The 26427-nt window shown below is 41.6% G+C and overlaps 1 protein-coding gene across 14 annotated transcripts in view; it reads left to right on the forward strand.

Moving 5' to 3' along the window:
- kirrel3b (kirre like nephrin family adhesion molecule 3b) overlaps nucleotides 1-26427 on the forward strand; it is a 160219-nt gene that overhangs the window by 72004 nt on the left and 61788 nt on the right. For all 14 annotated transcript variants that reach the window (XM_026192359.2, XM_026192360.2, XM_026192364.2 and 11 more), the window contains exon 3: nucleotides 23700-23849. In XM_026192359.2, the coding sequence (XP_026048144.1) occupies nucleotides 23700-23849 (150 nt within the window). The remainder of the gene's footprint in view (nucleotides 1-23699; nucleotides 23850-26427) is intronic.

The raw sequence follows: 26427 nt of genomic DNA on the forward strand, positions 1-26427 counted from the left end.
TAAAGTGATAAAACAGCTCCTATTTGAGCCACATAAAGAGATTCATATTCATTTGCTTGTACGTATCGCTGGTGTCACTGAACATTTGTTGCATGGCAAGGTCGTCTTCTGTGGGAACTTATTGAATCATAGCAGCAGCTCTAAAAATAAAATAAAAGGAAATGTAAAAGAAGAGGGACTAATATGATGTGTGAATTTCAAAATAGAAGCTTTATTTTATACCCGTGTGGGATATTTTCACATTAGGGTCTAGTCGGGCAACTCTAGCCGCCACATTAGTGATGATTTGTGTCTTTCTAGTATCTCTGTCCACTGTTTGACTAACGTGAGCTCCCATGTTATCAGCATCATCCCAGACCCACGCAGAAAAAACACACAAAGACACAGCAAATCCCTAGACAGCCTTGGGCAAAGGACCCTGTCCCCCTGACCCACTCCGCATGGCCAGCTGAGTGTCCCACATTGCCTGCCCACTTCACAGCATATGGAAGCAAAGTGCTGCCAATGCTGCAAATGGTGGTTTAGATCCATCTGAGCCCAACTGTCACACCGTGGCACCTGGGGCGTGAGTCTTCTCGAACTAAACTCTGCTACAATCAGGCCACGGGCGCTTTGAAGAAAAACTGCTGCAATATAAGATGTCTTCTCCCTCCAGCCAGCTTGATAAGTATTTCATCTCTTCCAATCTCTAAAACCATTTGAGCAGACATCTATAAAATGAAAAAAAAAAACTTGAAATGATAACACTGAATTGCGTGTAAATTCTGGTGTATTGTTGATATATACTTCCAAGTCTCATAAAGGGGCTAAATTGGATTTTGAAATTATTACTGCATATGTGTTTTGACAAAGCGCTCTTTTTTTCTCTCCCTCATGCAAATAAATGAACAGCGGCCGCTGCCTCTAATGCCCCTTCTCTTCCTGCCACAGGGCAGACATTAGTGTCACACTCTCTTCAATAGAGGTCTGTCATAAAAGACACATCAATAACCAGAGACGTCTCAATGTTCTCCATTATTATTATTCTTTAATGCTACCACAGAAACGATTTAATGCCTTGCACATTTTTCTCCTTCCTGCCATTGCTGATCTGCAGAGTTTCATTAGCATACAAAGCCCTGTTTTAGTTGTGGGGGGTTTGTGGTAGATAGCAGCCAGCCAGTTAGCTCATCTTTACTAACCCCCTTTGTGTGTGTTTCTTGCTGCCAGAGCTAAAGATGATGGTTTTGTGGCACATTGGGGAGGCTCTGTCACATTAATCCTTCCCACACACCGCTGTAAACCCAGCACTGCATAATTCTACTGCAGGGTTGCTGAGATGGCCCCAGATACCATAAGCATGAGGTTTGAAGACAAACAGCATCTGGCAAGAGGAATAAAAAAAAAAAAGAAGTTGGGCAAAGGTAAAAAGTCGTTCAGGCATCTGTGCTTACTCAGCTGAGTTTGTGCGTATGTGAGCGGAGATGTAGCAAGAATATAAACTCTGCTTAGATGGACGGTTTTATTTTTGGGGGGAAAAAATCATTCCATGCCTTTCATAACAGGACTCACATGGCATGTTCTTGTATTCCATCTGGGAAATGGTTCTTGCTTTTTTTTATGTCACGTCTGTCATGCGTTTTGGGGGGGGGGGGTCTGCAGTGCAAACTTGCTGCCAGGCTTGGCCTGAAAAATGCATCTCTGTGCAGAGAGCTTTTGCCTTCAGCAGCATGATTGCTGTCTGCCCCGTCTTTCCAAGTATCTTCAGCATCTTTAAACCCCTCCAGCTTTCTGCTACTTATAAAGCATCTGGAATTTTAGCGGGAGACAGGTGCTGCAGACAGACAGTCAACAAGTTTTTCACTTTCCCCTCATAACTTCTTTTACGTTGTTGTAACAGAAGCTAGACTTCATGTACGCACACAGATTATAAGGTATCACACAGTACGCCCTGTAAAATGCTAACACACATTGAATTAATCACAAATTAGTGTGTATCATTATCTTACACTTTCTGTCTACTCAATAAGCCTCATGCTCATCCCTCTTGGGATGTTACTTTTTTACGTAACTAATGTTTTAACTTAACACTTTTTCTCCCCAGACAAACGCATGGTGACCTAGGGTTACAGGAGCAAATTGGTGTCACTTTAATTTGCCCGTATAGCGCCTCTGGTATCACACTACTCTGAACCTAAAATGTCAGTGTGGACCAGGTGCTAGTATGGCAAGAGGAGTGTGTGTGTGCGTTGTGTCGTGAAGGTGGACATTGTAGATAATGGTTGAATGGGAATAAAAAATGTTATTCATTATAATGTGTTACATAGCTCAGAGGAAGAAGCTACTGTATATGAGGTGTATAATGACATTTAGCGCTCGTGCAGAACACTGGGAATATATCTAATTACCAAGCAAATCACCAAGGAGGCTATTGGGGGGAGGGGTTAAAAAGCTTAGGTAAATGCAGCAAAACACAGAGGTCAGTGAAACTCAGAATGCTCGGTTGTGTGCAGTGCAAATGCTGAATGTTTATGTCACCGCTGTACTTCTCGGATACGAAGAATACGGAGAGCATCAACTCACACAAAAGGTTCCCTTTGGCTAATGTAGATGTTTGCTTTAATAACTTGGAGTAAGCAGATTCCCAGAGGGTACTGCATCTGCAAGATGAGCGCTCCCATCACCCTGCCGTTCACACTGGCAAACAAACACCCAGACATGGAATAATCTACTGTCCCGCATCTTTATGGCCGATCTTATCGCCACAGCGTAAATGTCTTTGACTTTGAAGGCGTGAGGTGAGGGTGCAGGGCCAGAATGCACGTGCGTCTGTGCTGTGTGCAGGCGTGCGTGCACGGAGTAGGGATGGGGTTAGTGGTGGAGGGAGATGGGGGATGGTGGAGTGGTATTTGGTATTTGCAGGATATCTGATAGGCCAGATTAGAGATGGCTCCGTTATGGTAGCTGCATAATTAGAACAACCGTGTTGAAGGTGCTGCAAAATGGTCTGATTTTACAATATTGCACCCCCACCCCCCTTCAGAAATTATAAAAATGTGATGAAAGAAAGGATAATAACAATAATAAACACCTTCATGAACAGAGAGCCTTAGCTTCTGCAAATTAATGAGCCCTTATCGCTGTGTAATTTTCATGTACAGTATGTTTAGTTTTCGTTCACTATTCTAATAATGAAGGAAATCACCACTGCCTCTCTGGCTCGCTAAACATTTTACTTGACTGAGATTTGTAGTTCTGCAGAAATGAGAAAACATTTTGTCTCTTCCAGAGTGAACGGTTGTCATTCTTACCATAAAATAAAACAAGTTGTCTAATTGAGCCACATAGCTCAGTGTCATCCCGATGCCAGAACCAGTCAGGAATTGCTCAGCTAAACAGTGAGTGGCAGCCCACGTGGGTGCGTGTGCACGTGGGACACGCTTGGAGAATGTGTGTGTGTGTGTGTGTGTGCACATACCTCTGTGGGTGGTTGACTGGCTGTAAGACAAGGGATCCTGGCTGTGCTGGAATGCACCATGGCAAGGTCTGCTGGCCTGTTGTGCTCCAGGTAATTGCTGACATTTCTTCATTTGTGCACCTAATTGCTGATTTACACTGCTTCTAATAGCATGTGAAGTCAGATCCAGACGGCGTAATGGGCGAGGGGGAGTCTAGCCAGAGGTGTCCAAATGGTTCACTATCCCTCCCTGTCTTTTTCCCCCCATTCTCTTTCCCTTTCTGTCTATTCCACTCTTCTGTGCCTGCCTGACATCTTCGCTGCATCCTTTATTTATGCACTCTTTCATCAGTACGGCGTTCTCCTGGCAAAATGCCTAGTCAAATTGTCACTTAAGATCAGAGATGAGTTTATCTCTCCCTCACTCACTTGTTTTTCTTCCTTGCTGTCTTCCCATCTTCCCAATCCCTTCATGGGATGACTTGTGCAGTCCCTGCATGGAGAGGCTAACAAACGGTTTAGAGATCAGTTGACTGGAAAGAATGGAAAGCAGGCTGGCAGAAAGCGAGACAGTGGCTCAGCTTAAACTGACACTGAGCAAAATCACATTGTACTCCATCGCTGCGTTTTCCCAATGCATTTAGCGAAGATTATGATTTTTTTGCGCCAAGATGTTTTGTTTATCATTAGGGGAAACAAAACAAAAGGAAGTGATTATTTCCCAACATGATAAAGTTGCAGCAAGACCGCCTGCTACCGTCTTCCCATATTTTTCATATTTATGAGGTGGAGAAAAGGAGATGGAGGAAGTGTTCAACCATTTATTACAGCATAGGGGCCGAGTCATTTCCTAGAAATGAACACACACTGGGGTGTGATATATGGGATCCCCTCTTGCATGTAACGGCAATTTAAGTGTCCTTTATGATTTCATCAAAATCCCCTGTCCTTGTGTGGTGCAACTAAACACATTAAGGCAGAATGACGGATGGTCTCTGTGCGTTTAAGAAACACGGGTGGAGGATACAATATGTATCGGGGATGGAAGGTTTTCTAATTAATTATAATGAAAGAAATTTGCCCCGCTGCATATTGTTCAGGTCCACTGGATGAGAACTGCCATGACTGCATCCATGTGCATGTGTGTCTGTGTGTGTGATGGCTCAAGTGCCCCACTGTGGCATGCCAGTGTTGGACTACATGATGCTGACTTTAATGGCTGCCTTAATGAAAAGCCCAGACCCTAATTAAGCCCTCTCCACATTGGTGGGGACATGCTAGATTTAGTTTTCCTCTCTCTCTCTAAGTTCCCTTGAGACCTGTTCTATCACTTCCTGTAGGACATGTTGCCTTGACATCTAAAAGCTTCCTTCTAATGGGTAAATTGTGTCTGGCAACTATGTTTGTCTGTGCCAACATATGCTCGAGCAGTGGAACTTTGATAACATAAAAATCTACTGTCAGCTCCTTTATTTTTCTTGAGGCACATAAGCTCTGAACCAGTACACATCTCAGAATTTCTGATCATCGGGGAACTTTACTAATGGAGACTTTCATTGACAAGAAAAATCTTTGGGTTGGTATTTTCTAATTATCTGGTGTAACTGGCTCAGATATGCCTTCTTTGTAAAAAGAAAAAAATGTCCCCAGTAGGCTGGGGGATCTTGTTTTTTGCGACTCTTTAGAAGGTGTGCGTCGCTGATTCATGGGTGCCACTGTTTGATAAGGGTAATGACTTTCCTAAACACTCATCATCGCCAGTATGGAACGCGTGTCGAGTGAGCTGACCGGAATGTTCTTGAGCAAAGTGACACAGAGCGGTGACGGACAAAGTGACTTCTTGGAGACGTTAGAGGTGTGGGAGATGTGCGAACCCAGCAGTGATGGATAGAGCCGCAGACCCAGCTTAGTCATCCTTCCAGTCGTCCTCAGAGACCCACTGGAAAATATTTGTTGCCCGTGTGCTCGTATACACAGCACACCTATAGCGTTAAAGCAAGAACACCTTAATTAAAGTTTTCCAGTACCCAGCTTGTGTAAATCTTCAGCACATATAAAATAGTGTAATAAACAGCTTTTTCTTTGTGAGCAATTGGCAGCTGTGACCTTTAGCTGTGTTCCACCGCCAAGCAAATGCTTGATAAAAATCGGTTCACATATCTAAATGGTCCCGTTTCTTCCTTTCTACCCTCTTTTTCATTTGACTTGCTTTAATCATGTTTCCCTGCTAGCTGTCACAAGTAAATAATGAGTAGACTGAAGATGTCTTTGATTTGCAAGGCCTTAGCTGGGTCACAGCTCAATTGGCACAGACAAGGAAAAAATCAGCCCGTTTGCTGAGGGCTCATTAGGAGCCTTGCCGCGTGAAGCCAGGGTCACTGGATGATATAGAGTCTTTTTATTGAAAACCCCTTGATCCTCAAGATCACGGAAATATGCTCCGCCATGATGGCAAGAGAGAGGGGAACAATTTCTCCAGATGACAAATTATATGCTTTGGGCTCGGAGGAAAAAAGAGAGAGAAAGCGTGAATACAGACAGACAGAAGAAAGAGAAAGAGAAAGAGGGAGAGGACCTGATCTATACCTATGTGACTCCGAAGCCTGCAGATGAAAAGTTGCATCATGTCAGACCCGGTTTTGATGCATGCTGCCCGGAGATGAGACAGCTGGCAGATATACTGCGGGTAAGAAGGCTATTCGATCAACATTTCTGCAGGGTTATCAGCATCAATTTTTAATAGTCTTCCATTAGAAAAAAATGGAAATAAATCATTTCTATTTCTTTGAGCCAACTGTGAGAATAAATGTAAACAGCCATTAGCATCTGTCCTTCGCTCTAGATAAAATTGGTAAAACAACCATCTGCTTGAGCTCAGTTTTAGACTGTAGATGCTATTCTGTGCTATATTTGATATTTCATAGTAAATACATTGATTAAGTTTGGGTGTTTGCTTCCATAATCAATAGCTTCCATCAGTAACTTTAACATTATTTTGGAACTTTTCAATCTGTTGTAGTCCACATGACAACTCAAATAGTTTCTGCTTGAAGAAAAGAAGGGTTTTTTGTGTGTGTGCGTGCATGCATGCGCAACTAAAGCGCAAACTAACAGGATTAATACTTATCAATTAGTACATCTGCAACAGGCTTAATGGTGGTAACATTTGGTATATCATTAGGCATATCATCCAACAGCTGGGTAATAAATCCTGCTGTGCTGACCCAAAACACGCACATATTCACAGAAAAAGTTGCCGTTTTTCCTTTTTTCTCAGTTGCTTTTAGTATTCCACATTACTACTGCGTGTGCTTCGATAGTCAAGAGTATGGGGTTTCTTTTTTCTAAAACATTTTCTGAGATTAGGAGGTATTTTTCAGTTGGAGTGGAACTTAGTTGGCGTTGACTTCTATAACTAATTCTTCCTTTAAGGAGGTTTTCAGTGGCCTCAGCCCCCATTATTCTTGCACATCTCATTCCTCTGATACTTCTCCCTGCTTGTTCTCCCACGTGACGATATCATTACTGCGGAGATGCCGTGATACCAGCAATAATTATTCATAAAAAATACGAACCTGCAAATTAATGGGGAGACATTATGCATACTGGTCTATCGTGGTAATGCATTTGAGGGTATTTTTAACACAGGGTAACGCCGGCGCACAGGTTATCACCTGCAGCCCGTTATTCATATTCAGCACTATTTGAGCCAAGGTTAAATGTGGGTATTAAAGAACGGCAGCCGTAATGGTGTCACTACAGGGATGCATGTTAATGCACTCTGCTTATGTCCTTTATTTCCATCAGAACAGTCGATATTTGGTTTATTATTCCCTTCTGTTACTTATGAGAACATTGGCAGAAACCTTTTTGCTATTTAGTGTCAAACTGTCCCATGCTAAAGCTAAAACTAAACATTAATGGTTTGGGCAACTATGTATGTGAACAGCCATTAATCTTTAGTAATGGATATGAATTTTTTTCTATTGTATTATACTACATATTTATGGTTTTACAGTCCAAGGTTGTCCACGGGTCTGTTCTTTTAATTGGGAACAGTTATGGCACTTGTTATCAACCTCTGCAGAATTAGCCGTGGTTATTCAGTCCCCTCTGGGGCTGCATACAGTATGGCAGCAGCGGTAAGAAACTGTGAAAACTAAGGTCCAGATAGAGAGAAGGATAGAAATGGACACCCAGGGAGCTAGACAGAGCCAGAGGAAGCTCGGGACAGAAGGCTCAGGTTGTGACATGTTAATTGCTCCTCTGCAGCCAGGTGCAGCAGAGAGTTGGCATCTTGTAAGGTCTAAAACTGCCTGGGAGTAGTTGTTTCTCTATTTTTCATTCACACCTGACAGGTAGCACTGACACTCACTGTGCGCACACGCTTACTGCCTGCAAAAGCATAACAGAATCAGATGTTTATCATCCCAAAGGGCATCACGTCACACTGCCAGTCCAACTCACTCCAGCTGATTGCAAACAAACTCACTGACATGTGCTTCTACAGTACTTGGATCCAAACCTCTCCATGCAACTGTCCGGTTATAGCTCCTTTTGAAGGTATTTTCGGTGGTGTGTGTAGGATTAATACAAGCAGATTTTTCCCTCTCAAAAAGAAGGTTTTGCTCCCACACGATGATATTGTTTTTTCACTGTTTCATAAATTTAAGTGTGGGGGAATTCTTATATGTTTGCTGATTTTTTTTTTAAAGCTTCATGTTTCAAATGATTATGGCACAGTACAAGCCTCTGTAAGTAAAGCATTGACACACAGTTCTGCAGGGCAACAGGAGAGAAGTCACACAGAGAGGACTAGCTTACTAAAGGTCAGACTGTCACTATGTGGCAGCCATTCTAATCTCGCTTAACCCGAACTTTAATAGTGCAACATGATCTCCATTAGTGACTACAGAAAGCGACACTCCATTTGTATAGGCGGTCATCTCTGTGTTTTTCTGAGATCATATATGATTGGGTGCACATCTCATACTGCATCTATGCCTTGTAGAATTTTTCTAGCTTGCGACTGGCTTCTTGCCTAACTGTGGCACAAAAGCTCCGACTACCTAGGCAACGGGAGCCAAGGGGTAAGAGCCGAGGGTAGCTTCTCTTGTGCTGGAGTCATAGAGGCAGTTTGGTGACCGGGCAAAAAGCAAGAGCAGAAGAGCCTATAAGTGGCCCGGTAAAACCTGCAGAAGACCGTGACCACCGCTTGTTAAGAGGGTATCTAATTGGTTTACAACCCATGTCATCACCACTTACAGTAGTTTAAGATACGCCTCCATAACCCAGTAGTCGTGGGCACTAAATGGAGAGATGGAGAGGACCTTACCCTGAATCATGAACAGGTTTAAATGGGAGCTCGTTTGATATAATGACTTATAGCTGGTCTCTGGAGAGAACTCTATGGTAGATGGCCCAGTTTTTATGACTGCTTTTAATGCTTGGCATTCTGGCTGTAACAGTCTACATTCCCAATGAGCTCTCATTAAGTGGAGGCAGTTCAGCATGTTTCCCCACTCTAAAACCCATTCTGGTCATCCAGTTTTGTTTTGTTTTTTTCTCCCACTCTTTCTACCAGCTTATGAGTAACTCTTCCATTTGGAACAGCATAATTATAAACTATTTATCTGTAAATATTTGGTAAATTATAGTGCATTGTTGGCTATATCACACTTATAATAAGTAGATAATAAGTAGGTAACAGCTAGAATAATTTCCACAGTGACCCATCAGCTCAACTAAGTATCGTGTAGTTGCGACTGTTTTAGGTAATGAGATAATAACTCAGATTTAATTACATAGTTGCTAGGAAATTTGGCAGCCTCATAGGAACACCTCCTCTGTAACTCACTGATTCATGTTATGATAGTAGTTATCCAAAGTTTATATTGGTAATCAACACTGTACAATGGAAGCCAAAACTTTTTTAATTCTATGTCATCCACAAATTAAGAAACAGCAAATATACCATAGTGTAAGGTGTTTCTCTGTGCTTACAGTGTGGTAGATCTTCTCCCTGAGCTATAATTTCACTACATACCACTGCAGTTTGGATTTATGGGTAATAGAGGAGGATTTTTTAAGAGACTGGCTACCTACCTCTTCTGTGCAGAATTTATTTAGGCCCATCTGAGTTCTTATAAACCTAAACCAGTCAGGTAATACTGAGGTTTTGCATGTTATTTTAGCTGTGCTTTACTACTGTTGTATAGCTTATTAAAACTTAAAATACATTGATCTGGTAAATCCTTTGTAAATACTTGACTGTTTGAGAGAAACAGTCTGAGTGCTGCATCTTTTCCTACTAGAGCTAAATGTGAGTAAGAGTCACTGGCAGTAACCTGCCTCTTTCCTCTGGTGTTAATGAGACATAAAGTGTGAAAGGAACTATTCAGTCACTCACTTCATCATTGATTGTGGAGCCAGTCTGACTAATTTGGTGAAGTGACACATACAAAAAAAGGGACTTAATCATTTCTGGCCTACACTAAACAGATTGACTACCTCTGTAAAGTCCTTGTCGTACACAGAATCATTAGTCAAATCAAATCAACACCCAGCTAAAAGTTAAAAGTGTGGAAGAGGCAGTGTTTATTCTTTTTTTTAAAAAGCTACACTTCTTAACGCCTTTAACTGCGCAGAAGGATGAAAACTGGCAAGTGTTAAAGCGGGCATCAAATTAGAAGAACGAGAAAGAGCAAAAGACAGACACAATGCTGGGTGGGGGGGTTGCAGGTAGTGATGAGAGGATCGTGGGGGTTCAAAGCTGTCCTACCACTGGGAGCAGAATTATGCCTCCAGGCAATGCTGTTGGCAAGAAAGTTCAAGAGGTGTGGAAAAAAAATGGGGGGTGGGGGGGTGTAGTTTTTAAAAAAAAAAAAGCTTTCTTGAGACTTCACAGTCTAGTAACCAGGATGCTGAGTTGGATGTGGCAAAGTGCCCCAGGGGAGGCCAGGAGCGCTAAGAGACAGTAACCCGAGATGAGAGGTACCGAGCTTCAGTATCAAACCATTCCTGTGATACAGTGGAGACTACGCTTTCTGGTCACTTGATTTCTCTGTAACAGTGCGAAGGAGCAGTTCTCTTGGCCGGGCTTGCTGTTTGTGGTTAAAATGAGGAGAGAGAGTTTAAAGTTTTTCGGTGTTGTTTTGTACTTCTTCAGTAGAAATGCTTTTTCAGTTGCTGCCCTTGGTAACCATGGTTTGGTTTATGTATTAGAGAACATTTATAGCATGTGTTAAAGCCAGATGGTTTATATATATATATATATATAATATTTAGAGGTGCTAAGTAGAGGTACATAATTTGTTCAGCTGAGTGGTTCTTGCTCTATTGTCTGCAATATTCAGTAACCAGAGTGTTTTGTGAAATCTGGGAACTGGGAATCTATAGTCTAATATAAAGTGGTGCTTGAACATTTGTGAGCCAGTTCGATTTTTATGACCTCAAATTTTTCAGATTGTCACACAAGCAGTAAAAGTAGATAGAGTGAACCCAATTAAACCAATAGGGAAAAAATAATAAACTTGCTCACTTATTTAAAAGTAACAGCAATAACTACAACAGCCAGAGTTATTTTGGTCCATATGGAAACTTTCAAATATCTGAAAGAAAACCCCTTCAGAAAATCCAGTAAAGGTTAGAGTCTGTTGCTATGACGAAGGGTCTGTTGAAATAAATGGGAGTACAGAGTTTTAACTTCCGTTTAAGTGTTTTCATCATCAGCCCTTTAAAGACGTTGAATTGCTTATAATGTTACAATAAAAGTGAAAGTAAAAGAAACTGTTTCCGATGTTTTTTTTCCGCCACAGTTTCCGGTAAACCTCTTTTTCTCTTGTCGCCATCACATTTATATTGCTGCCTTAAGTCTCCTAAATTGTTGGACTACTGCATTCTGCACAGCTGTGCAATTTTATGGCATTTGCTAATGTACTGTAAATGACATGAAATACGACTAACTTAGTTTTCTGCCAGCTCTGGCTTTTATATCATTTTTTATACCATTTTGAATTCCCATTTATTTATTTGAAGGCAGATGTGATTTTATGTCCTCACCATAGCTGTAAAGTGCTACTTTGAAATGCAAATTAAGCTTTGATTGAGGGATTTTCATGAAAATGGCGTTGTGTACAAAGTGGCAGTGTGAAAGCAAGTCCAAAGGGAGACGTTTTGTGGTCCCATTTGGGGCTTTGTGACGAAACGGTTGGTTAGGGGACGCTGTAGGACACGAAGTTGAGGCCCCAGCGTGATGAAAGACCTTGCGAACGGTCTTCGTCTTGTCTTCTCACTGCAAATCACCCCTCCTGTAAAAGTGAAATTCCAGTTCAAAACACCCAACAGCTTTCCAGGCACTTTAAAAATGATGCGTCCAGCATGCTGGAAATGAGATTTTTTTGTCCATTTAAGGGCAGATTTCAAAGAAAGGCTTTGGGAATCCAAATGAAATTACAGGATAGAGTGTCTGCTTAATGCCTTATATGCACTTAAAGGTAGAGTGTATACTTGAAAGGTAATGGCTTTCTGCAGTTAAGTATTATGGTGGCTCCCACACTGAAATGGATCTCTTTACTCGTGTCTTGACAGAGTTCTCTTAGTGAAGGTGTGGCATAATGTAGTTCCTACTCAGGTCTCTTATCTCGTGTCAGTGTTATCCTGCACACCTTGATAAAGCTTCCTTTCCTCCCTTGTCTTGTAACAACATTCCACTCTGTCTGACAGGTACTGTAGCTAGCTGGATCCTGCCTCTCATCTCTCTGTCTCTCACTACACACAACACACACAAAAGGCAAGGCTTTTTTCACTTTTCCCCAATTTTTTATTTTTTGCTTTTCCTTCCCATTAACGTAGCACACAGTGCTGCAGTATCAGAAATACGTTTGGTTTAACTGATCCCACTCATCCCAATCGCCCTCTTTAATGGTTAGAGCTGCTGACACCGTACATTCTGCTAACAAGATTGGAATTAAGTTGTACACTGTGCAATGGAAAAACTGAGTACGCCAAACAAGCCGGCAGTAGTTGTCCATTCGAAAATCAAACCCGCCGAGTTGTTTTCAAATTTGCACAAGGTAGGCACGATGGATAAGAGGGAATATGGATGTTACGAAATATCGGATCCCTCCTTTTCAAACACCTCCTCCTGAAAGTGACACAACAGATCAGCATTCCTCACTTGAACTCTTACCTCACTAAGCTTTGTTATGTGGTGTTGGGGCATTAATGACATGCAGCCTGCTTTGTTAAATAAGTGTCTAAATGTGGTATATCTGTTTTTTAAGCCATAGCCTTTCACTGCCTGCAGTATAAAGACAGACATCCTGCAACTCAGCATTTACCTAAATTAAGATAAAAAAAGATATTGAAAACGTACGACAACCTAATGATAATTAGCATTTATGGGGAAATCATAAACACACAAATTCTGCTATAATAGAATCTCATTTCCATGTACTATAATAATATGATTACAGCTCACTTTAGAATAGACAAGGCAGGGATCATTATTGTAACATTTCCAAGCATTTATGGTAAAGGTAGAATGCCTGTGCTGTCTGTAATGGCCATGGCTGAGCCACTGACGCTGTGATTTAACCTGGCACTTTGGCGGCGGCGAGCCGCTCCTCCAAATCAAGGCTAAGTGGTGGATTCATCAGTGCCCTGTCGAGATGAAACACTCGCCCGGCGGTGACACAGAGATGAGGCCCTGATTGGGACAAATACGTCTCCCTCTGGTGTCAGCTCTCATTCACCGGTCTGAGCGCAGGCTGAAAGAAAGACAAATGTTTTGATTAGGAGTCTCTTTCAATGTCACAGCAGCCAGGGAAGAAGAATGAGATGAGGCTGTCTCCAAGGGAAGCAAATAGTTGAAGACGATGAGAGGAAAATGGATGTCTCCACTGTCTAGAGGGTGTCGAATGGGGATTCTGAGTCAGAGAAAGCTCAGTAAAATTGCCTCTTTTAATGTGACTGCATATTTTTTTCAGAATACCCTTTCAATTCCAGATTGGTGATTGTTAAAATTCAAGTGAAAATAAATACAATCTTTCAGAAAAGTAACAGTGACATCGGCAGTTGTTTATGGCTCTGTCTGCATTCCCTTTAAAAGAGTTTTTCAAAGCCAAGACAACAAAGTTTGTGAAAATCAGTTACCACTAAGCACTGTGACTTACTGCTGCTTATTCCCTCATCCTCAGAGTATTTCTATTATCATCACAGAATTGGGTTGTGGGAGTAGCCACATCTGCCTGCCTGTCTTTACAGGCATCTTTTGTAGATGAAAGATGCGGTTAAAGCACACTTGCTGATCCCATGTTTCCCCATGTTCTTCACATATCACACTCAACCTTTTGCTAATCCTGCGAGCTACCTAACACAGCACCTCGTGTAGCCCGACGTTTCCTCACAAAAAGAACAAAATGTTGGTGCCTGTGTTCCAAAGTTGAGAGGGAACAGTGTGAGTGAAAATATACAACGCAGCATTGCGAGACTTACCTTGACAGATATGGCGTGCATTTCAGTGGGATGCTGAAATGAGTAAACAGCTCAAAGTGCCCTCGCTGTTGTTCTGTGAGAGCTTTATCATGGATGGGAAAAAAAACCCAGAGTATGGTTTATTTATGGTGCATCTTACCATTTGAAACTCCTCTTCTCAATGCACCTGTTCTGTAAAGATGTCTTTTTTGCTTTGTTTTTTTTTTCTAAACTAGAATAGATGTAAACTAAAAGAAAAAAAAATACATATAGAGAGAGAGCATCATCTACCAATCTGAGGGTCTGTGGATCCATTCCCTGTCTACTGCAGTCTGCATGTCAAAGTACCCTTGGGCAAGATAATCAAACCCCAACTTTCCCCTGATGCATCCTTCAGAGATGCTAGCTAAGGCGCTTAGGTATGCAAAAAGGTGCTTGTATGAATGTGTGTGAATGAGTGTTGTTGTAAAACGTGCTTTGAGTGCTCATTTAGAGTAGCAGTGCATATTTATTTGTTACTGAAGTTGTGCAATTAAAGGTTCTAGCCCTAAATCCTAACCCCTAATCCTTGTTAATAGGGGTTAGGGCCTTGAAGTGGAATGTGTTAACCAACTATAATTTTACAGTTGCTGTTATAAAGTTAAATCTATTTCCCAATTGGCAAGAAATCTGAACTGAATGAATACCATTTTAGGTTTTTGTTTTCATGGATAACATAAATTAAATTAATTGGAAACCTTTCCTATACACCTCCGAGACACACTGTTCCATGCACTTTGGTTATATTTTGAAAGCAATTTGATCCTATCTCTTTATTTAATCACACTCAAAGAAATAAAAATACTAAAATAAGTCTTGAAAGTCTAGGTACACTTTTATCTTGTCAGCCCGACAAAATATGAGTTATGGCTGGACAAAAGACAACTTAATGCAGCTTTCTGTTCCTTTGACATATCGTATAATAGAAAAATGTGGCTCTGCCTCAAAATATAGTGTATGCCCTATTGGACTAAGACCTTCTCTACACCGCATCCATCAAATCAGCCACCTGAGTCTGTTTCAAATACTCATCATTCCTTAATGAATGTGATCAATCCCAATGTACACCTGCTCTGAACACCCTCCACGGTCCCTTCTCTGGAGTATCCTTTATGAATCATCAAGTGTGTCGATATCCATATTCCGACATCTTTATGTCAGCAACAAGACAATAACAGGGCTGGCCCTGAGCTCTTAAAGCAAACATTTTAACAAAGACTCTAGTAACAGGAGGGTAGTGAAGAGGCTGGAAGCCATGAAGTGAGGAAAGTGGACACAGAAAGGATATAATGGAGCAGAGAAACAGAAGGGACCCTTCCTGTTCAATCAGGCCCCATCTGAACTCACAAACTCCCTCTCTTCTCCATCTTCCTCACTAATTTGCATCTCTTTTATGTCCCTGCTTTCTATTATGCAAAAGTGCACGCTAAAAAAAGTAGTCCAGTTCACAAAGTGAGTCGCTCCATTTCCCCACACTTTTTAATCAATACCAGTCAGGGTAGGGGGGGTTATGTGGTGTTCAGTTGCATTTATGCTAACTGGAATATTTGAACTGTTCTCTTTGAACTGTAGTTACCTTGGAAACTAGCCCACAGGACTTGTTTTATAACAGTAATTACAATTAGTGGTCAGACGAGGTCTTGAGTTTACAGAACATATAAATACAGAATCTCATATACATCTTACAGGTATAGCACCCTGCTTTGTTAGCTATGCGGCATTTCAGAATGCTCACTGGCTGCTTGGAAGCAGCCTTGACGACCTTTACGACCCCCGGCTTGCTTTACATGGATGACTTTTCTAGCTTATTGTATGCAGACTGCCAGGAAAGATGAAGCCTTGAGAAATTTAACAAGCGGTTTGTCGGCTCTGATACTCCACTTTCTGATGCCCATGAAATCTTACTTCTTCTGGCCATGTAGCTGATGATAAAGCGGGCTCCTGCAAGGCCTTCCCGCTGTTGCCATTTGTAATTTTTAGAAGTCATCACTGGGGGCGATACATCTTGATTGTGCCTTGGCAACTGTCATGCTCCACTAATGCACAGTGTGAGAGGGGGCATAAATGCAGAGTCTTCCGGCAGCACTGATGTTTATCTTCCCTGCTTCATGAATTTGCATTCCCATAGACACAATTTACTCGTAATGGCAGGCATCACAGTGTAGATAGGCCCAGTGTATTATCAGTCTGTATACAGTGTTTGTTTTACAAGTGGACAGGCAGGAAAGGGGGATTTGAACATTTTGATGAGGAAGACAGATTGATAGTAATATATGCCTCCTCTAATGGGCTTGATAGAGCTTTATGAAATATTCATCATTGGCTACTATTGTTGTAACGTTGCCAGCTGCGTCTGAGGGATCGCATTTTTATATTAGTAAAGTAGCCCGTGTAGGACAAGCCTAATGACTCTGAGAAATACTGCGTTATTTCATATCATAGTTCGTATAAAAAGGGGGGTTTTCAAAGTTTTCACTACGACACGCCAGTTTACGAGCAGGGGTATGATTGATGGCATTCCACGAACACGTTTAGCTCGTGTTTGTGAAACGTGTGGTTGGAGAATGGTGGTTTGCACTGGCTTTTTTTTTTTCACTAGAGTTGTTCGTTAATGGTGGCATCCTATTACAGTACTACACTTTAATTCAGCCAGCTTTTTAAATTGACCCATTTTTCACTCGGGACGGATCGATCAAGCAAGGTTCTTGATTTTTGTCACTTGTGGCGGTGAATTCAAAGATTATGAAGTTTGGCGCAATGCTGTTGTCCATATAGTGGACATAAGGCGTAGCATGAAGTGTGGATGCTTCATCTTTCCTTCTTGTGCTTGTGAGTCACACAGAATGTCGCGAAGGCTAACCACTGGCCTACAGGTTGCATTTTGTGTAAACCCTGGGTGTAAAACCTTGAAAGAAAGTTGAATTTCAGTTTTCATCTAACAGGGATGAAAAAAAAATCCCATTATTACAGTGAATATCATGTCCCACCCAGAGCAGGCTTATGATAGATACTCAGGCAAATATTTGAGGCCTTGTCATTCCTGCTGCTCCCCTCCTCTCTGAAAGTAGATGTTTGTTCACAGTGTCCTTTCTGCCTTTCAGAACGCAAGGAATGCAATTTCTTTTAGAATGCAGCGAGTTTTAAAAAATTATTGGTGTTGCACTTCTCTTGTTCATTGACTGTAGATGTGACCCTTTTCATTGTATCTGCATACTGTACCTTTCTCGCTACTTTCACACATTTATTTGGAGGGAACTAAAACTATGCATTCTCAGTAACTTTCATCTGCAGAATTAGCACTAAAATTGACGCTAATGTAGTACAGTGTGGTTTGAGGTAGTTTGCACAGGGTGCATTCTGACTGCCAAAATCTATAATGACTTCGTAATTGCCTAATTAAACTCCTACAAAGCCGCTGATCATTTGCAACAAATCAAAAATCACTGGGCAACTTCAGGAATTGTATTGTGAATAAATTTGATTAGAAGCGATTGAACAGTTGATTGACGTGCAACTTTGGTTGGTTATGTTTGATAATTAGCTGGCACTTTTCCTGCCAAGTTTCTGTCACACATTTGCAGCGACATTGCTTTAACACCTCCAAAATTGGGGTGTGTTTTTCTTTTCACAAATGTCAGAATGCTTTCTCAGCCATCATACGGGACTCACTTTTCACCAATCGAACAGTGATTTTCACAAACGTGGAATGGACTCTTGTAGATGCGGGCAAGACGGATGTCATACTATATCAGCACTGTTGAAATAATATTCAAGCTGGAGATAATTATAGTGCAGATACCACTGCCATTAGATTTATGTGGAAAGTGAGAGGAATGGAGCCCAGTTGTGGGTTTATGACTAATCAGTGTCTGATGAAGGAGGACATGGAAGTACATTGTATTTGAATATTTAGGTTTGTTTTTTAAATTCAGTTGCTAGAGCTAAAGATTTCGATAATCAGCATTAATACTGCAGTGGATTTGTGACTCACGACTGCAGCTACAAAGTCTTTTGAAGTGTTCAGCAATAATTCACAGAGCTTTGCGAAAACAGCAAAATGGAAATCCAGTCATGTGCTTAGAAAATGTACTTCTTTTTTGTGGTCACGGGAATACACTCGATAAGAATCGTTTAATTTAGTCCCGTTTTCGTCACCCTTCTAACAAACAACCTGACTGTAATGGCAGCTACAGCACATGAGAAGAAGATAAAACATATCCTTCAGACGCTCACTCAAACCTTTTCCTCCTTCCAGTGCTCTTCCACTTCCATGCCACCAGAAACTACCAGCAGAATCTGTGGTCAGTGGCGACCAAATAACAACACATATGAGTAACTCACACACTCCCCCATATTCCGAATCTCTCCTGTGCTTCTAAATTGCTAGTATAAAATGCCCAGGCCAGAGGGGTAATAGTTTTTGATAATGATCCTGGGCTAAGCTTTGGTGCTGTGTGGCCACATGCCACACAGACAGCATGCTGATTATTTCTCTGAAGTGTGTGTGTGTGTTTGTGTGCGTGCGTGTGTACACGGATGTGTGTCCGTAATGGTAATTTCCAGGCCTGATTGGCAAAGAGCGATAAAATTGGGGGCAGTTAGCACTGAGGGGAAAATAGTGCTGGAGTGTGTGGAAATGCAGCAGCCGTCCAATGGTAAACAAATTATCTGAAGTGAAATGACAACATTAGGCGATGCAAAGTGCCGGTCCACATTATGAATATGGCTCCATGCTATGTTTTTGACTACCTGTGTTTTTTTACACCATTTGAAGCAACTGAGCAGTCCTTATAAAAGATCTCTGGCCGCCTCACATTCTTAGGCAAGGTATTCAATCACAAGCATGAATCATAATCATTTCATGCGAGTAAACATACACTGTAATTTACTTTGCATCGAATGTATAAAAGATGAATAACAATATGAGGATATGAAAATGCTGAAAACGTCTTTATGTTTCGCCACATGCGTTAAATGCGGATAAATATTGATGAGCTGAGAGGGAATGCTTTGCTTTCTCTGAAACAATCTCAGTTTTTGTTGACAGAGCTGGCTTAGCGAAAGGCGGATGTGAGATAATAGGCGGATAGCTCATGTGAATGATTTGAGCAAACTGCTCAATTTGCCAAAACTAAAGAGCTGTAAAACACTTCTTTATGTGACTTATTGTTTCAGACATTATATGAAAACCAAATAAGTACTTGACTTTTTTTATTCATTTTCTTAAGCTCTATTCATAGTACAGGCTCACCGTTGCTGAGTGAGAAAAACCCATAGGGCTGTCTGTTGTCTCTAGCGACAGACAAAAGGTGTCTGTGTCTGCTCTATGTGCCCACACATTTACAGAACCTAACCCCCGAAGTCAAGACCCATTTGACTCACAGCAAATTGGCATGTCTAGACTCTTTTCCATTTGATTGTATTTAGTTATTTATTTATTCGAGCAAGCTCTCGACTAAACTGTTTTTTTTTTTCTTCTATTACCGTAATGTGGATCTCTGGCTCTGTGGGCACCCGAGCCCGGTCCCCCTCCTCCTTTTTTTTCCTGTCAGGAATGAAGAGTTAAGTGAGGGGATTAATTACTAATTGCACTTTTTAGCTATGAAAGCATTCTTCATGAACAAGTGAGGAGAGAAGTTGTTGCTCTGACACGCACATGCCAGGCAAATAAAGACAAAGTAGATTTTGGTGGCTCGGTTTTTTGCCACCACTGTGATTCCCCGGTGATGGATACCTCTGGGAAATGTGACAAAGAGTGTTTTTGGTGCAAAGTGGATGGATGAATGATAAGATGCAGCCACATCAGCCTACCCACACACATCATCCCATGTCACTATTGCTGCTGCTCCCTTATGAAGACACATTAGCTGCAAAACCCAGCCAGGCTTTAAATTGAATGAAGGAGGTCACTTTTTTTTAACTGCTTAAGTGATAGGTACAGGCTGGTGCCGGTTAAGTCCTACGTTCTCTTGATCGCTGGCTTGATGGTCCTCTGAGGACACTAGTTTTGCAGTGGCAGCATTTAAAAGAAAATGTTTTGAAAGAATACCTTCTGAATAAAGACGGATGAAGTCTCGAGTGTCAAGTCCTAATTTAAAATGAGCAAAGCTGAAATTGCATTCAAGTTCCCACGGGTTTGTGGGTTGTTGTTTTTTTTTTTTAGAATAAAACCATCTGTTCTTCAGTCTTTGCTGGAGAACAGTTTTGTTGTTTAAGGTGTGCTCAAGCTAAAGCCAAGAATAATCACATTCAGGTTAAGGGTTATTTTAGCAATTTAGTATTCCAATGTCAAAGTGTTGTAGATTCATTTTAAGTTAAGACCAAGATCCAAAAGTGGTGCATGTGCTACGTCATGTGTTAGGCCCAGACTGCTAGATAGTATGCATGTTTGCAGCATTGTCCTTTTGAACGGTCTTTACATTGTCATGCAACACATGACACTTCCAGCTTAACTCGACACAGATGAGCCCTGGTTGACACTTTTTAATGTACTGGGTATGCACAGTGATGTTATCCTAGTGCTCCAATTTGTTTTATGTCAGACATTTGCTTTTGAAATGAACTTAAGTTTTTAACTTAAGTTACATTAAATGAAATTCAAATGAACTTTCTGTCACTCTTGGGTCAGGTTATGTCATGGCTATGGTTCAGAAGGCTACTAAACAGAAGGTTGGTGTTTCGTTCCCTGGCTGCTCCAGTCTGCATGTCAAAGTATCCTCGGACAAGATACTGAACCTTCATCAGGGTGTGAATGTGTCCGAATGTTAGATAGAACTAATGTGTGTGCAGTAGAGACATGTTGTACTTTGAGTGCTCAAGGTGAGTACACAAGAACTCATCCAATCACAGTGACCGAAGGTGCTCAGTGCTCGATAGTTTAAGAAACATTTTTAATCAACTGATAAAGTCTCACAGCGTGCATGCTTTTTATAAAGGGCCTCGTGATCCAGAGAGAAAATGTTGAGTTGAAAGATGATGAAGAACCTATTCTGTTTTTTAAGAAAGAACTCATTAATTATTATTTTTAATCAATCTTCAAATACACAGAGGCAAACAGACAAATATTAAATGCAGAAACACACTGTGAATGTGTCCCCTGGGAAAGTTTCTGGATATTCTAAGTTTCTAAATGTCCCTTTGTAATGTTTTAGGGAATGTCTGGACTTAGAACTCATTTTTCAACACCACTGATGAGTGGTTAGCAACTTCAAAAGTCACCGGCTGGGCCATAACTTATTTGTGTCACCTGGAAACATTTCTGTTAGAAGACAAATTTGTTGCCTAACTGAGAAGTTAGAATTCAACTATGGAGATTTCTCCAATATGCAAGATGATTTTCAGTTTTCTGGGTTATGACTTCTACAACACCGGCAGAGACATTTGATTACAGACTCATGGTGGGAGTCCTCCTGAAGTCTATCTGCATAGATCTTTGACATACCCACATATTCTAAATGAATGGATTACACAGTGTGTTAAAATGTGATGCCGGGAGGCAGACTCTATCAAACAGCCACAGGAGCACATTTAACAACGCATTCTGTTTGTGGAAATTTTCCCAATTAAGCAACACACTAGTACAGTGAGCATATTTTCCGCTACAGCTGATGTTAACACTCAAAATGTGTGGTGTGCTTCAGTGAAGACACAACTTCAAGTAAGTCTACCGGTAATGGGTGGCATATCATACATACCTCATGTGTGGGAGAGAGGTGCGCAGTCACACCTTTGATGACACCTTTAAAGAGACTGTTTTCAGATACAGATGTTTGCATGTAGCAGTTCTAGGAAAACTAGTCCTTAGATTTAAATTCTTTGTACAAAACAAACTGACATGGCTAATCTTTAATCCACATTCTTACATCCACAGATGTGAGACACGAGTGATTATACGGGACGTGTAGAAAGAGTGACTTTATGTGTGCTTCCAGCCTTCCAAAGGTAAATTGATTGACTTGAGGTTGTCGGTTTAACAGTAATGCCATAGCTCATCAGATTCAGTGATGTCCTTTGTTAACAATGGTTTTTCTGAACAAGACAGTAGATCTGTTCAGTTGTGGTCTATATGTTAGAGTCCTTCATCTGTGTGTTCAATGGGTAGCAAAATAACACTAAGATAAGTTCCACACATGGAAACACAGCAAAGGCTGAATGAAGATGTCTTGATCTGAAGGGCAATGCATATGGCTCACATGGCTCACATGGCTTACATGCTTTTTTCAAAGGGCCTCGTGATCCAGAGAGAAAATGTTGAGTCGAAAGATGATGAAAAACCCATTCCGTGTTTTGAGAAAGAATACATTAATTATTATTTTCATTTCTTTTCCGGTTATGGCGCTAGTGATAGATGGATATCGAAAGGCAACCCTGTACTGCATTGTGTATTCCTTGACAGGGTACATAGGCGAGAGCAAGAATGAATATGAAAAAGTACAATTTCAACGAGTTATCCATCATAGAAATTCAGCTCTAAAGTGAAAAGAAAGATTGCAGGATTCCTCAGTTGAATTCAAAATCTGTTTCTTGTACGACAGCAGTCCTCCCTTTGTTTGTGGTTTGAAATCTTGAAGGATAAATAATTCTTTTTGAATATAAAAGCGAGCATAAGAAAGCAGCGCGATGCAGAGATGCGAGATGAAAACGCTCTTTAACGTCCCACACAGTCTTTGCTCTGTTTATCATCGTAATTGACTACATGCTACTCTTCTGTCAGCTTTTTTTATTTGTATGTGACTAACATGTCCATGTGTGAGTGTGCGTGAGCCCCTTTCGGCGTTAAAACCCCCCAAAAAGCAGCAGTCTGTAAAATATGCCGGCTTTTTGCCAGCACATTCGAAAACCAGGACACTAATGGAGAAAAGGGCTAGAAAAATCAAATCCAAACAATTGAACTCAGAAGTCTGAAAATAAGACAGCGCTGTGAACAAAACTGAGTAAAGCGAGAGAGCAAGTAACACTTTTCAAACCTTTGCTGCGGTTTGTGCTCCCAAAACAGTCTGAGGGCGTCTGTATGAATGTGTGTCAGTGTGTGTAGGCTTAAGTTGATCGGCAGCCTGCCAGTGTTTTGAACTACACATCAGTACCACTTTGTACCCTCCATTCTGACCCCCCCTTTCTACCCCCGTGCGACATACACACACACACAACAGCCTCCCCATTAACACACTCTGCCTCTAATGGAGTTCACTACTCACTACTTTCCGCTTGAACGTGCAGTAGAGGAGTGCATCTAATAGTAGTCGCACACAGTTGGACTACATGGGTGTGAGCTTCAGTTAATATATGCCACTAGAGCCTGTGTTGGCAGACAAGATTGTGTTATCTGCTGTGGTGTGTACGGGCCCAGCCCATCTGTACGGTGACATCCTTCATAAATGAACCAAGCCGAACTGTGACGGCTGTCTCTTAGCCTGTGCTTCAGTCCTGTTGCTGCACTGACACCTCTGATGCATGCGCGGTATCTTGCCTCAGTATCATGAATACTGAAAGGATGTGCCACATTTGTATATCACCCTTTAGGCTTCTTTCAACGTGATTCCGCACGCCTTCCTCTCTCTTCACTCGGTATTTTGCGCGCTGAAAGCAGGTGCTTATAAAAACATCTCTCTTTCCTTCTTTTTTTTTGATGTAAACATTTTCTTGCCCTCTTCACTTTACTAGCTTACATTAAAAATAGCGCAGTGATTTAATCTGCTTACGGTTAAACCATCCCCCTTCTTTTTTGCCTTTCTTTCTTTTGCTTTTTAAGGGACAGTGGCCATGTTTTCCCAGCAGCCACAGGACCTGGTGGTGGTGGCAGGCCAACCTGTGACATTACCGTGCAGTATCCCCGGCTATCACGGCGTCGTCCTGTGGATCAAAAACGGCTTGGCGCTGGGTGTGGGCAGAGACCTCTCTGGTAAGCATCTACCTCCCTTGAGCATGTTACCCTGGATTTCTGTGTTGCCCTCTGTTTCATCTATTAATTATACCCTCTAATATAACTGTCATATTCAAATGGCTGCTTTTTGTCATCTCAAGTCCACACGTGTCAACAAGTTACCCTTTGCCAAATACATGAATCCACAGAGAGATAAAGCAGGGCCCCTAATAGTGTGTTTCATCAATCAAGAATTGCAAGTGCACTAATTGTATCACTCAACATGAACGAGCAAAAAGAACTCATTTATGTCACTCTGTTACATGCAAAGTTGAATCTTTCATAGTTTCAAACCAACTGCAGCACGAAATGAGTTGTTGCCCTGGTCTTTGTTGGTGCTTCAGGCTTCTAAATGGCTTTTTGAAGAGTACCTGGTGTCCTCTAATTACACTGCACCTCGTGCATAATTGTCTTAATTGTTTAATTTAGTGCAAAAGTGACTACTGCACTGTCACTTAGTAGCCTGTTGTCAAACCAATCAAAGCTTTGTGTGCTGGCGACCTTGATGAATTTCAAGGAAACGCATCGCTCCTTTCAATAAACCTGAACAACCTTTTGAAGCGCAAAAGCTGCTGGATAAGAAAACCCTGCAACACCATGTCGCTGTTGCATTATTTATTGAAAGGTTCATAAAATTCTCACGAAACATTCATTTGAATGTTTACGCAGGGCTCCGTACGCAGCGGGATGCATTACTCTTTAAGGGCACAGTCTTTATTTTAGAGCTGTCTAATTTACCTCGTGCACGTCTGCTCTGTGACCACTGAGAAATCGGAGTTAATTGCGATTCGCGGCACAGTGTCACAATATCCAACTGTGGCCATTTTCAAAACACAAATGTCTCTCGTGATCACCGGCGATTAAATATGTATTGCTCTACAGATTTGAGGTCCTCTACCCTCTGACCTTTAGCAAACGCTCTTTAAAGGCCTTTTCCTGTCACCAGCGCAGTTTGTAATTAAACCTCAGTGGCTGACAGAGCCCCAGTAAAGCCATCTTATTCTCTCTTCAGGTCCTTATCAGGCACAGGGGAGGCTGAGAGGTAGCTGTAAACAATAGTCCCACAGTCTTCTTTGGAGGAAAAGGAGGCAGACAGGGAAAGTACTTATGATTGCTGGAGATAGAATGGAAGAGAGAGGGAGTAAGAGGGAGCACAATTTTATTTAGGGTCAGAGTGGAGCAGAGATGTTTATCCTCTTCTATTTTATTGATTTAACAAGACAAGACGATCAAGATGAAATCTCATTTCAAGAATGGGCAAAGTCGGAGTAAGGTGGAGAAAAGAGGAAAGAGAGAACGTCGGGTCGTCACACCGAGGAGAACTGCAGCAGATCACTCTTTAACAACGCATCTGTAAATAATTTCCCAGCCACGGGCAGGATGTAGAAACTCTGACCTTCTCCATCAGCTCTCTTCTTCCTGTTGTTTGGGTGAATGATCAGGCCCGAAGAGTTTGAGAGTTTAAAAATGTGCACAGTTTCATATAAAGGAGGAATAGATTCCTGTCGGGGGAGGAAAGGTTGCTGAAATCAACCCAGCGATACGGACAGGAGCTGAGTGCCTCCTATTGAAGCAGATGACACTTTTTCAAAATAAAGTACTCCACAGCTGTCCCTTTTTTATTCTTTTTCTTTTTTTTTTTGCTGCTCCTGCCTACCTAAACAAGTAACGCATGCAGAAGTAAACGAGTGATGGTACATCATTGCAAGATGTACACAAAGAAAGGAAATTGGCAGCTGTATACATAAAAAGTGCGACGAATCAAATGTTGCATGGAGCATTTCAATAATATAGGTCTGCTTGGGTATTCATAGAAAGAAGCTGCGTTGGCAGCGTGCTCCGCCTGGGACCTGTTTCCATTCACAGGAGCAGTGATTAAACTGAGAGAACTCTTTCACCATTCAGTGCGAGAAATCATAGCACAAAAGCCAATGATTCCTATCTGTCCCTGAATTTCCTCTTCATTCCCTTTTGTGCCATGCTTTTCCACTCTAATTAAAGAAAAGTGAAGTAGCCCCACAGCAGCTCCACACGCCAGTCAATGCCATGAATATGTAACTGCTGCACAATTTGACGGCGACAATGGGCAGAGTGGCTATAAGTGAATTCTCCCGGTGTGCACGCAGAGCGAGATGGACGGGGAAGTGTTTATATACGTTTTGCCATGCACTTGTGGATATACTCCAGGAGGACGCTTTCTTGAGAAGAGACTGATGGCAGACCTTTAGATGCGAGCAGGTGCTACTCCTGCCTCTCATGAGATCAAATTGAACACTCCGGTCATCTGTTCACAGATGCAGCAAAACCTTTCTCTATCCCCCAGTGCTTACACTGTGTGAAATGTGCTCTAGGTAAACGCCATAAATCACTAGGCCACGCCTCAAGTCTCTGTATAGTTACACGCACACACGCACGCGCATGGTCACCATTGATTCGGCCCGAAGACAAATCCATTCTCCTCTGATGGATTCATTACTCCTTAATGGGCCTATTTTACATTGTTTGCTTTGGGTAACGCGCGGTGTCTTTGAAATTCCCCGAGATCTAAGATCAATGA

Source organism: Astatotilapia calliptera, chromosome 14 (assembly GCF_964374335.1).
Source record: "Astatotilapia calliptera chromosome 14, fAstCal68.1, whole genome shotgun sequence".
Lineage (NCBI taxonomy): Eukaryota > Metazoa > Chordata > Actinopteri > Cichliformes > Cichlidae > Astatotilapia > Astatotilapia calliptera.